Below are 14150 nucleotides of genomic sequence, written 5' to 3'. Positions count from 1 at the left end.
TTCGCAATGGTGTTTTCGCTGATGCAATGATATTTATTTCACATATTATAATGAACATTACAAATTACATTATTATAATTAATTAAAAATACAGGTTAATATGAAGTACATGGAAAACCACAACGAGTGACTACTCTATCTTAAAAGCTTATAAATCAACGTCCTTCTGAACTCACATCACATAAGTGTTTTATGTATACAGGCGGCCTTCAACTTTCGCTATTTCGTACATTTCTTAAAATTTAAATTTTTGTTGATAATGCAAATACTGTGCGGTTCCATTCAGTCGTTCCTCTCTCTGCCACCTTCTCAAATACGTAAAAGGGTGATATTCGACTATCTCTTGACAAGTTTATAAAGAAAACACCTGATAGCTAATATGCCAATATAATTATGCTTGATAAATAAATATTTTAAAGTAGACTTTTTGATGTTTTTTTTACATCCCTCTAACTTCGAACATTGAACATTTGAACACATTTTCAGGAACCAATTGCGTGCAAAAGTTAAGGGCCGGGCCGCATGTACCAACAAAAATTAAAAATTTTGAATTTTTTTTACAGAAGTTACGCCTATAAGAAATAAGAGATTTTTATTGCCAATATTTTACGAGATTGGAAACTACCATTTTTGTGTTTTGTTATTTCGATACCCAATTTCAATAGGGAAACTCAAAATTTTAAGGTTTTGAGTTAATAATGAATGCCGTTCGATGTAGAAATGTCTTTTCTTTATAATTCAACAAAAAAAATTTATAATTTCTCCAACTGGTCATAAAATTGAATAAGCCTTTCTGGGATTAATAATTATTAATTCTATAAGTATGAACGGGAAAATGTCTGGGTTGATTATTTGTTATACATATTTACTTCAAAAATCAAGGAAATGAGAATTTGTGCAAAATTTTATAACACTATTCATTATCTTGGAACAAGGTATTTTGAGCTGCTTCTCTATAGAAGAAATTGGGTATCGAATTTTGTTCAATGCGATTATGTATTTGAATTAAAATAAATGTATAATAATGATAGAAAAATAATTGTTACAAAATCGAAATTACTCGATGAGAATTACAATGCATGTATATCATCACATAAACAAAGCAAAATCGACCACTGCGATAATCCAGCCAAATAGTAAAATGGACAATATGTAACGAGTATGCCATTTGAATGTACGCATTCATTTTGATTGTGATAAGTCAACACTTATAAAAAATTGGCAGTACCTGCCCTGCAGCTTTGAATAATAGTTCCGATCAAGACTTGGTTAAACCTAGTACGTGAGTTTGACAGAGAAAGTTCTCGGAAGCACATAGTGAGTTAGAGTGAGAAAGAATAAACTGGAACGTAAAAGCATAAGTTTTACTAGCACTTTATCAATGTTTGATTTATCTAATGGTGATCATACAAATAGAAATAAAAATATATTATTTAATGATCGATTTATAAACACAGTTCGCTATGAGGATATAAATAAATCTACACTCACTTGTCTCTATTTTTGGTAAGCAGATTTCTCTCGACTCCGTCCATGAGCGAGTGGAACCACTGTGCCATCGCGTCTTGTCGCTCCCGGGGCTGCGCACCCACCACACCGCTACGCAACCTTCGGAAGTGTTCCTCATTCAGCAGGATAAGGCCCAATAGAGGCCTCGACATGGACCATTGGTTGCGACAGTCTTCAAACATTATCACGTTCAATACCTGAAAACGTTGATTAAAATTAATATCATTATTGCAATATAGAATTTTTCAATTGTATTCTGTTTTATTATCACTCCACAATTTCTATGGGCGTAATAAATAAGCCACTGGTAATGGGATGTAGATCCGTCGACCAAGACTCAGCCACCATCGTGCAAAATCACAACAATCTCAATCGTTAAGGCTAAGGCCACATAGGCAGGTGTCTTGCTTGGTGGCTACGTGCTAGGTGACATATCCTAGCGAACGGACGCACACTATACTAACGCAATGGCCACACTGCACGCCTCGCTATGTGATTATGAGTCACCTCGTGAGTCTCCTGGCGAACAAACGTGTTGGTTATTTTTATTGTGTCACCTAGTGATTTTGCCAGTATCTATGGATTTTGCAAGATGGCGGATGTTTCATAAGTATGACAAACATCAAACACCAAACACCGTACCTATATTTTGAGGTTATGAATAATGACGCATGGGATGAATTGACATTATGCACCCAACAAGTTCGAATTTGAGACTTCCGAAGTTTTAAACTTAAATTATCTGTGAGAAGTAGCTTTCTGGTTAGTTTTGAGAGTGACATATCGTTGTTGACTTGAGCGCTCCCAAATCTCAAATGAATTTGTACCTAAGCACGTAGCGTGGCATGTGGCAGTAGTGTTTTTAGTAGACAAGCATAGCACCTAGCTCAGCACAGTGGAAAATTTTTGATAAATTGAAATCATTTTATCATAAAGATATATATTTGTTTATAGGAGAAAATTACCTAACTCCTTTTATTGTAAGAGGGATCATGAGTGAGACACAAAAAATTGCAGGGTTTCGACACTATTTTTTATAACAAACATCGCATGATTAAAAAAAAATATGAATAATAAGTAAATATTTTCATTATTTATCTAATCTTCAAAGAAAAAGCTCTTGCAGCATCAATCATTTGATACCGATATGTACTTGTAAATATCGATACCAGTATTGATACTTTTTCATACATCCCTATTCCGAGATAATTAAATAAATATATTTTAATCTTCTCCATCGTCGTATCCTCACGACTGAGGAGCGCGATCATTCAGGATCTCTGGATAAGTCTTCTTCAATTCATTCTATCCTCTATAAGCCTTATGGTAGATGCTATTGGGTTTCTACTCATAATAAGTGATCACTGAGTGAAGACCTCAGTGGCAGCATTTTGCGGAGCGGGGCATGCATGTTAAACAAGGGGCCAAAATATGCACGCTTCACGCTCCTCACTACAAAACGCTGCCACTGAGGCTTTGTGCTTTTTTTTGGCCATGGCAAATATGTCCAAAACTTCCATAGTATGACGCAGGACAGTATTTATCACTTCTTTTATTGATTTTGGTATTAAGTGATATGTTAGAATAGCCCTGCAGGACCCATTTCTATATCGATGTCAATAAGCTTTTACAGTGTACAAAAAAAATAGGTGCATGGTTTTAAGTTGATCGAATTGGAAAAGGTCTCACCGTCGCTAGGAGCTGTTGCATAATCTCAGGCCGTCGCTGCATCACTTCTAAGAACATAGCGTTGTGCTCCGACCTTCCCTGCCCCACCCGAGCAAGGGATTTCTTAACGGGGAATGCGCTAGCTGCAAACATACCATCAACGCAATCAATGTATTTATTACATAATAAATATTCTCCACTAGACCAATAATTGTAATCAATTCACAATGTTTTGACATTAAGCTATCTTCATATTATGGTACCAGGTTCACCTTGTACCTGCACTTTGTTTAGTTTAAATTTCAAGTTAAAGAATGGCATATTCCCTCTTAATGTCGGTACTAAAATATCTGCAATGTTATCTTAAAGAATACTTACATTTCTGTGATAGCTGCTTAAAAAGATAAGTGACAATGTGGTCCAACGTCGCACAGCAACCCGTGCATACCATTGTGTCTGAAAAACAAATTGACAATGTACTAATCATAACTTAGTATCTACACCATACAATGTGATTTAATTGAATTTAGTACCAATTTTGAAAAGATATTAGGTGCCTATTTCTAAAAACCGATATGACCATGCGTGTTTAAAATAAAACAAAAAATTACCTACATACATATTCTGTACATCATTTTACACAGTATGCTATGATCGATACTACTATAACATGTCAAAAGTATACGAGAAAAAATGTCAATTAATCAATATCATTCAAACAAATCACATGTGTTCTTTCCCCGTCCTTTCTTGACATTTCGAGGTGAATAGGCGATGAAATAAAGTCTATTGTTAGGCAGTCGCAAAGGGAGGATGTAGGCTATGCAGATTCAACAAAAATAGTGCATACAGATACACAATTGGAAATCGACACCCCAATAATTCATCTTAACAATTTTTTTATCATTCTAATAATTTGATTAAAGATTGCTTTTACCTATGGCGGTGAGGCCTTCCGAAATGGTGGCCAGGATATAGAGGAAAGCCGCTGGCTCAAGTGACGCGAGGAAGGTCATATGGTCCTGCGCTAGGCATTCTAGTAAAAGGTAATACGTTTGTGACAGCTTCGGGTAGTCCTGAAGGATAACAATAAACATAAAATGAGTTAAGACGATGCCTCTATTCATCTTGCATTAAAATTGTGTGTACATAATTGAGTACAAAGTTGTCAAATTGAAGATGTTTACCAATAGATCAGTCTGCGGAATGCTGAGCAAGAGTTTAACAAACATATTCAAGGCACCTTCCAGGGCTTCGTCACCGTATAACCTGCAAACATATCAAAGTAAGATTATAAATCTGCCACCGTTATACACACGGCCATCTCTAGGGGACAGCCACATCAGCCATTTATCATTAAGCAGATAGCAAAGTAACAATCGTAAATTACCAATCGTTATCGTCTCATACTTCAATAATTGAAATTTTGTCTGTATACAAACTAGTGTTATGTATCACAATTTATGAATGTATAACCATATTTCATAGCGTTTCATTTAACAACTACTAGTTACATTTGTCATAATTAACTATGATGCCCGTAGTTTAATTGGAAAAGCATACTGGCGCAAAGCCAGGAGAGTCTCGTCGGGTGTCATATTTTTTCTACAAAATGATTTTTTCTAGTGTGTATATGCATGAAATGTTTTCAAATTATGTATATTCAATATAAAAAGAATGTTACATTCTCAAATCTTGCCATATTCGTTGAATAAAAAAATGGTTTATTAAATTTAAACATGCCTAAATCACCTCTGTATAATACGCTAGATAAAGCTTATCTTTAAATAAAAATATATTTTAAGACTGCGTTTACTTTTGTATCGATACTTCTAGATTGTGAACTTATCTGAAATTAATGTTAACGTATGTATAATTTATGAATGCTGCTAAAACAAGGGGCAGCCAGCGCAGAGACAAACTCAAGAGGCACCCTGCGGCGGCACACAATGTAAATAATCATGCCGCCACGGTCTCTATTTTTTATATAATGCATTATATATGTGTTTTATGATATCAATGCATACCTGAATACTCCAAAATTGACATAGTTTCCACACAGCGCGGCCCTGAGCATCGAGAAGCATATCGATATACCTTTCAATTTCATTGGGTAAATTAAATCCTTAGTCACTTCTAATGTTAATATTCTGCTACCTGAAATGAATAAGACGAGAACATGTATTAGAGAACACTACAAGACAGCAATAAAGTCTATATGGCAATGTTTCTTAACAGTTCAAAACTTGAAAGTGTTTATTTCAATTCACTGACATAACCACACCACGCTATTGCAACTGCGAAACCCAGTCGCCATACACCAAGACTTTAAAGCCAGATTTGGTGTGGTAATGACGGTCAGGTCATAAGACACAAGAAATACAAAGGTCCTCAAAAATTACCAATATTGAATGTGCGTTTTGTTTACGTGATACAGATGTAAATATAGAAATTACCATTATTCTATAACACATGTTTAAATTTATCCCATATTTCTCCACACTCCAGAATTATACCTATGCAACACAAATTTTATCCATAGAATAATACTAGTTTTACCTTCACCTATAAAATACGCTTGTTTCACTGGTAATGAAGGAATCAGTCACCATTATGTACCATAATAAGCAAAATAATATTATAAAGGTTACTGAAATATTAGCTCACCGTACGCGCATACAATATTACTGGCTTCCCTAAACAGTAAAATCCCACTTGGGGATGAGACATCAAACTGAAGTCGCTGACTCCTGTTCTGCAGCAGTTCTGCGGCTAGCTTCAGGATGGGCGTCGACACTGATGGCTCCGTGCACCATGCTTCCAACCCTCGGACAAGTATGCTCAGGTACGATGGATAGCTGCGAATTAAAATGAGTTATTGTATAATATATTTTACATTATATTAGATTACGATATCTATTAATCTCCATAAAAGACTGGGTCCATCCGCAATCCATTAATTAAATCAAGTGTTTTAATTGTTGGAAGAATATTTCTCAACCTATTGTATGGAAGAAAATGTTATTACGCTTACCGGCCATTATCATTTATGTGACATTTATCGATGCAGCGACGGACAATGTCTGAACTACAGCCGAAGAAGCGTTTAAATGGATCTTCGGCAGTAACCATTTTAACTATGTATAACTAAAAGCAACAATCACACCTTCCAATCATGTTACAAGGGCGAACAGCTCTTTTGTTAGTTATTCTTTCTTAGAGTTATCTTAGGAGGCAATTAATATTATCTTTTTATGCACAGATGTACTACTTTAACGCCTCAATAAGATCAAATTTTATCATTACTTTTAAATAATTTAGCAATGTCATTATGAATATACTTACATCCAATCGAAGAGCATCATGTAAGTGGTTTTGGTATTGAACGCGAAGGCCAGACCTCGTAAGTCTCTCGCCAGACCGATGAGAACTTTCTTGGCATCTTCCGAGTTGAATAGCGATGACTCGGCTGGGTTCAGTAGACCCGATATACTTTCAAAAGCAGCTGTAAAAAATAAAGCCTGATTTAAAAAAAAATTATAATTTACTACACTATTATTTTCAATGATTCAACGAGCTCTGTGGCAATTGAAATACTAGGTGACGTGTGCTGTAAAATATATGGTCATATATTAAAGACCGTCCAACTTCTTTGGGTCGTATAGTACTGACATAAAATTCATGTCTAAATAAAACACGGTTCTTGTCGGTTTACAGGAACCCAGCGGTAAACAAATTATGAAAATAGCCGATATACTGGATTATCTAGGTTTAGAATTAATGTCTATATTGAATCTAATAAAATTGGAGACCGTATAGTATACGGTCATCTCTTTCCGATAGAAAGCTCACGGCGAACTGTGCTACAGTGAAATGTTTTCCGTACAATTTACATGTAACCCGATAATTATTAACTGACAAAGAGATAAATGTAGAGAAATCTAATAGGACGCAGAAGACAAGCCAAAAATTCGATGAAACTACCGATGTTTTCCATATTCGGGTATCGAATTGAAAAGTGGCCAAATACACTGACAGATGGAGAGTTGCAGGGTGAATCCAGGACCCATCCCGGGTTTTCATGCTCTTGGTGATAATGAAATATACAGATGCATCATTAAGTTATCGACTGACCTGTGAGGGGCATCATGAAGGTGTGAAATCGGTCTTCATCTTCTCCCAGGTCCACCATCAACAGTCTGCCGAGTGCCGTATAAAGCATACTCCGACACCTCATTTCACCAACACTGGCTCCGCACCCAAGGAATGGAAAATGCTCCGACTGAAAATAAACAAATAATTTCATCAAGATATTCAATATTATTTCTACAACCAAAATGACGTGGGTGCGATTTCATAGTTGAATGTAAAGTACTGAAGTGGTGATCAGGACCTTAGATAATATCTATGTATGTGAAATAGTGTAATATAATAGTGAGTATAGCTGGATAATTCTTGGAAGAGCAGGAAATTCAAAAAAATAAGAACAAGTCATTGAAGTATAATATAAAACTTACCGTGTGATGCGTTAACATAAACTGGACTTCATCCAATTTGACGAGTTTCCTGACGCACGAGTAACCGACACTGAGGTCACTCAGCAAGCCCAGCGTCTTCCCCGTGATAGCTTCTGAACGGCCCCAATATTTCAGGTTTGTGATTCTGGAAAGGCAGAAACAAAATGCATTTATGTAGAGAAATAATATTAAAGAAGGGGGAGGGTATTGTCCGGTTATATGAAGGCATTTTCTTTGCATATATATGATGCACAATAGAATCTCGATTTTATTAATATTAACTTACCTATGAAATGTTATACGATCATTATGCTTCTCAGTACGGCTACTAAATTTGAACACAACACAGTTAAGTATCGATGGCTTAGTTCCATAGCACGATAAGTCAAAAATTTTGAGTTATGTTGGCTATTATATTCATATATTCCATAGCTCCTCTTCAGTTCCACAAAATTACAACTCGAAAAAATTACTAGTTGTCCTCGTAGGGCCGATGTTTTTGTCACTTTTCTACAAGTCAGTATAGTTGGGTCAAAACTTTGATTAGCCATTAACTACTAATTCCTAGTTGTAGCACTATGAAACTGAGCCATCGGTATGTTTTCTACTAAATTAACTAAAAAATATTGACCAGTAACTTCATATTTCGCATAAAAATACTATATATTTCAGCACATACTTATACTCAGCAACGCATACTCCAAATTTTCCCCATAATATATAAGTCATTGCGGTGATTATACGCATGCCAAATACTTTGTCATTCACACTTATGGTTAGTTTTGGTTCAGGCCTTAATGTAACTAATTTTGACAATATCAAATGTCATTAGTTCAAATAAAATTCATAAAAAATTCAATTGGGTTCCCATGTTTCCAATACACGTTTGCGACATATTTTCAAGGTTTGTAAGGTTTAAATATCATTAACGACAGTATGTTTTCCATGTCAAAGCAACTAATGGAGCACCAGTATAAGAAATCTTCATTACCTAATGAAATTGGGCCACACCAGTTATTGGCGGTATCATGGAAATAAACTGCTAAAATATTCAATAAATTCGTCATACTAAAAATATTCATTAAATTGAAATAATTCACATTATCTCACACAAGCGATAGCCATTGTGACAGTCAGCTTTTAAAACATAATCTATTTTATGACAGGTAATCAAGATTGTTCAAAAAAGTTCGGCATAATAATGACTAATTACAACTACAAGAGCATTAGTTGTTACTCACATTTTCCTAATGAAGACACTCAGCAGCATGGGTTCGTCGTTGATCCCTAGAACTTCGCTGAGTCTCCGATAGAGTTTCGAGTTCTTCTGCACCTGATCGCTCACATAGATCTTTCGGAACTGCTCAAAGAACGACATCATAGCTAATTCCAGTTTTTCACAGCCACCTTGTTGCTGAAAGGATAATAAATGAAAATATGTATAGAATATATAGAGTATAAAATATTATAGTCTTTCCTCGAAACAATGATAGAAAAACAAACAAGTCAACTATGTGGTTATCTAATTCAAATAATAATAACACTGTATACATTCCCAAGCGAATCCATTTTCTAGTAAACAACTGAGCAAATCGGTCGGCGAAATCAGAGACGGTGTAGTATTACATATAACAATACTTTATTAGTATTACGGGTATGAGCTGATTAATCACTTTTCATGTATTATATTTTTGTATGACTATAATAATAAATAATATTTCTTTTCGCTATTCAATTTAAAACGCTGATTTTATATTTAGTTTAATATGATTATGTAACAGAATTTAATGCTAATGTACTAACTTTTATTGTATAAATAACGAAGAGCAATTTATCTCAATGTCACTCGAATCAGAGGACTTAGCTAGTAACTATCATATATAATATACTATTGTACCGATACGCTGCTAATAAATCTCACCCTGCTACATCATAGACTTTGTCATTATCATCATCCTCTACCTACGCATCGAACACCACACACAAAGTGACCACCAACAACACCATAAATCAAAAGCACGGCAACGGAACGAAATTAACAGGGATGACAATCTCTCTAATGGTGAGCAAGCTGATGGAAGAGCAATGTCCATCGGTATAAAAATATATTATTTGAAAAAAGGAGGTAAGTAAAGGTAAAATACATTTTTGTCTTATAAATGAAATTAATAATGTAAATTATACATTATTATTATGTGTAAGGGCACTCTGAGCCAAATGTTATTTGAAGCCAGACATTTCTATGATGTCAATGAAAAAATAGATAGAATTGCACATTTATTTTATGTTGTGATAGTGAGCAAGTTATGCTTTAGAAAATTATACGGAGTGCAGTGCACTTGCTTTGTATTAGAGCAGCCGCCACTGGATTCCATATGTATTTACACTAATAGCAGGCATCTGATAAAATTTATAAAACTTGTTACATGTTCACAGGTAATATGGACATTTGAATAATGACTTAAAAGAATGAGTCCGTCCACACAGTCCACTTACCCTGGCCAGTCTGGAGTCGGTGATGTTCATGAGCTGAAGAACTCGGCAGACCAGCTCTCCATCCATGGCGTCGTGGTCTTCATTGGCATTAAAGGAAATCCGGCCTCCTATCGCTGCGCCTATTATATACACTAGCCACGTCAGTTGACCTGTCAACAGACAAACTTGGAATTAGACTACATTTAATTTTAGTTTCCTAAATTCATTGTATTCCTTGAGCCTGCCTAGTCATACCTGCATTACTTGTGTAGTCTCATGGACCTAATGGGTTAAGTGCATTTAATGGACAAATGCATTACATAGGAGAATACAGTAAAACCTCGTTAGTAAGAACACTGATAATTCGAAATTCGCCGTAATTCGAAATTTTCCTGAAAAAAAAGTCCCTTGAACATTATTTTCATATAAAACCATACCTTTAATTCGAAATGAATTCAGAGTCCCTGGCATATAAAAATATTCAATAAATCATAATAAAGTACACTATTTCATGGGCCAGTCATTGAAAATTGTGACAGACTTTCCTTAAAACATCAAAAAATACTTATTTTATGATGGTAATAAAAATAATTCTGACATTTTATGACCCAAATCGGTAGGCACATCTAAGTTCAGAAACGAAATTAATGAAAATCAAAAATTTTTTTTTTCAAAATTTTTATATTTTTCCCCCATACATTTCGTAATTCGTAATTCGAATTTTTTTTCGATTTTCGGTCCCATGGGATTCATATTAACGAGGTTTTACTGTACAACAGAAGTCTTAAATTTTAAGAGAACAAAACATTGTGGACATAACAAATTTAAGTTCAAGACGTTCACAACATGAGATTTACAATGTAACATTAAATATTACCCTCACAAGACAAAAGAAAATATATATAATAAAAAAAAACATAAGTACAATTTTATACAGAAAAATAAAATTTCGAAAACACAAACACCCCTCGCTAATGGTGCCTTGACACGGGGAAACAGTTCCGACCCAGAATAGATCAAGGCTGCGACCACGTAGGTAATTGACAGGCGCATGTAAATCCAAATTCTTTAGGACACCACGGTTCGAAACCATCCCTCGCGATAATAGGCAAAAAGTCTCAAGAGAAGAAGTAACCTACGAGATTCAAGAGAGTGAAAAGTAAGCATTCCTTGCAGAAAGGCAGTCGGATAATAATCATTTGACAAATTATCGAAAGGAAAATAATTATGTCTTAAAATAAAGACACTGAAAAAATTTCTTCTGGACGCATTCTAAAATAAGCTTATAGGAAACCTCATAAGGACACCAGATAATCGACCCATATTAGTAATGAGAGGTGGGTAAAAAGGTGTTAGGTATTCTTTTAGACTAATAAATACTGAAAATTTGTCAGAACAGATATTTCATAAGCGGAAAGACAGGCATTACATATTATAAAAAAGATTTGAAGAAAGTGTAGTAGTATGTGTAACCTTGATAGATGAAGCGCTGGGGGTCAGGACTATTGGGGGGTAGGTCCTGGTAGCCGCCGGCGGCCGAGTCAAAGAGTGCCACGAGGAGGGAGCATGTCTTGGCGTATTCGCAGCGCGCTATCACTGACACCTGCTCCAGCTGCTGCGCCACCATTCCCGTCTCGTCCAGTGGATCCTCCAAGCCTTCTCTGCACAAATCATAACATTTTAACTATTCATCGATATCAATAAACGCCATCAGCGAACATCATTGTAATCTCTTGTGGATATTTTCTCCAGAAACATGTGGTTTTGACTGTTTTTCGTTTTGAATTATTATTATTTATCCCATATTCTGTAATGCAACGTCCTTTGATTTTGAAATCTGACTTTTATAAAGTAAGCTTTGTATCCAACCACACAATAGATTAACATAAATACTTATTGTCAATTCCAACAGACTCCTTTTATGTTAGCCGAGAGGCTGGTTTGACTCCCTCATGTAAACCATTTTCATACAGTGATGAAGCCTTTATATATGAAAGTGATGCTGGCAATAAGGCATTAGCATGAGGTTTGATAGTTTTGACAGTAAACAAGACATACCCAGAATGGCGCTGAGTGAGAGAAAGCGATGCAATAGGCTAGATGTAAATGCTAGTCAAGAGTAACAATTGTCACAATAATCATATCTGTCACGCTCATCTGTGCATGTTCAAAGTAAAAACTTTCCACTATAAGGCATAATGATTAGCTGCGAGTCATGTCACATTGCAGGTTCATTTGTAGCAAAATTCACACGTGTACTATGAAGGTTATTTGCCAGCTCCATATACACTCGAGATTATAAGCCTAATTTTTTTTTACACAATGACCCTATCATTATTAGGTGAACAATCACAAATAACAGTATGTACGTAACCAATGCAAAAGAATCAATAGCGGGTAGCCGTTTTTCCATTGTATTCAAACAATGTATTCAGACATATTCAACTATACTAAAAATCTTCTGGAATCACTATCAAGTGTTGTTATACAAAGATTTTTGATTGTCACTCACTTTGTTCCAAAGATACATTTTAATGAAGTAAAAATTATTAAAAACAATGTGTTACGTACCTAATAACAACAGTGACTGAATCCAGTCTGGAGGTGACGTAAGTGCTGGTCACCTCAGGAGTGTAAGTCTCCAATAGATGGGGCTCTGTCGCCTTCACGTAAGGAACAGAAGCCACCATCCGCTGCCATAGCGACAGGAGGTAGTGGACAGAGTTTGGTGCAAATTGCCACATCTGAAAACAAGACACAATTACTTTCATCATTTAACCTCTTCCACGCGAGCGCCATCTAGAGACAACAGTGATGGGCATGTACGTAGCTCGCGAGCGTCATGCAGAGGTGACAGTAAGTTTTTCAACTCAAATTTCCCACCAGTTGTTTGCGCAACATGCGCACCATGTCATAAATGATTTCAAGTCAGTCTGGAATAGTACAGTGATAATATTTCAAGAGTGTCTGGTTTCGTACGGTTATCGATACCATTCAGTTATCATTTGGCTTTTATAAAATTACTTTGAATACGCGATTCCATGATAAAGTGTAATTATTTTAGTATATCAATAATATTTGAGATTTTATTCATATTGTGCCCATTGTACCCATAAAACTTAAGGTAAAATGTAATTAAGAAGAATTTTAAATTTCAACAGATTCTTCATATTTGTAATACATACTGACGCTAAGTTCGTGTAGGTAATTGTATCACTACATAGTGCCATATAACTATCATCGGTGCAAGTGTCCTAACCACATGAAGTAGTACTATGGCTGCCCGGTAAGTATGTACGCATGGTTTATTTAGTATGGGACAAGTTGTTCAAGCTCTGTCCCCTCATTTTAGTTGTATTTGTTTATTTTTACATATCGTAGAACTATGAGGAATAGTGATCCTTTGGGCCATGTCTAGATTTTTACACCATTTTTAAGGAGTTTTGGAAAGATTTATGATGCTGATAAATGTCATAAGCTGGGGCAACCATTACGCGTTGAAAAGATTAAGTAAACATACTTTGCATCAATATGAACTCGTATCTATTCAATTTTACACACATTTCTTTCTTGTCTTTATGTTGAAGCTTTATTATGCAAACAGTTCCGCACCGTCTCTGTTGCTATGGATCATCCCACGACACGCAAAAATGGATGTTGTTTAATCCAAGTGCAGGGAAGCAATGAGTAGGGTGAATGAATAGGGTGTAATAACCATTCCTCGTATAAAAGTATACTTTTATTATTTTGATAAAAAACAATTGTTTAACAATGCACCCACTTTGGAGTAGTGGCAGAGCGTCTGTCATTAAAACCGTGGCTCGCAAATTCGAATCAAGCAATTGTGATATAACATGTTGTTTTTTCAATGTGGGGTGGGCAATTGGTTACGCATTCCTTGTAAAAAATATTTGTTGATACAACATCCACGCTGAACTAGCAAACATGGTAATTTACTTTTTATAAATGAAAACGAAGGTA

At 35.4% G+C, this 14150-nt stretch overlaps 1 protein-coding gene across 2 annotated transcripts in view; it reads right to left on the bottom strand.

Annotated features, from left to right (window-relative positions):
- The window catches only part of Ranbp16 (Ran-binding protein 16), a 43645-nt gene that overhangs the window by 14160 nt on the left and 15335 nt on the right, over positions 1-14150 (bottom strand). For both annotated transcript variants that reach the window (XR_015071476.1, XM_085954014.1), the window contains exons 10-23: positions 12741-12913; positions 11643-11830; positions 10191-10339; positions 8936-9108; positions 7695-7839; positions 7312-7459; positions 6523-6682; positions 5845-6035; positions 5205-5334; positions 4365-4446; positions 4115-4253; positions 3556-3633; positions 3199-3320; positions 1492-1706 (exon numbers count right to left, since the gene is read on the bottom strand). Coding sequence is in view for 1 of the 2 variants with exons in the window: in XM_085954014.1 (XP_085810140.1) it covers positions 1492-1706; positions 3199-3320; positions 3556-3633; positions 4115-4253; positions 4365-4446; positions 5205-5334; positions 5845-6035; positions 6523-6682; positions 7312-7459; positions 7695-7839; positions 8936-9108; positions 10191-10339; positions 11643-11830; positions 12741-12913 (2093 nt within the window). In the remaining variant the exon portion in view is untranslated. The remainder of the gene's footprint in view (positions 1-1491; positions 1707-3198; positions 3321-3555; positions 3634-4114; positions 4254-4364; positions 4447-5204; positions 5335-5844; positions 6036-6522; positions 6683-7311; positions 7460-7694; positions 7840-8935; positions 9109-10190; positions 10340-11642; positions 11831-12740; positions 12914-14150) is intronic.

Source organism: Rhyacophila brunnea, unplaced genomic scaffold (assembly GCF_057557595.1).
Source record: "Rhyacophila brunnea isolate RB1 unplaced genomic scaffold, BYU_Rbru_1.0 scaffold_4, whole genome shotgun sequence".
Lineage (NCBI taxonomy): Eukaryota > Metazoa > Arthropoda > Insecta > Trichoptera > Rhyacophilidae > Rhyacophila > Rhyacophila brunnea.
Note: the sequence above shows the minus strand (reverse complement) of the source record. Positions and strands in the feature narration are given on the sequence as shown.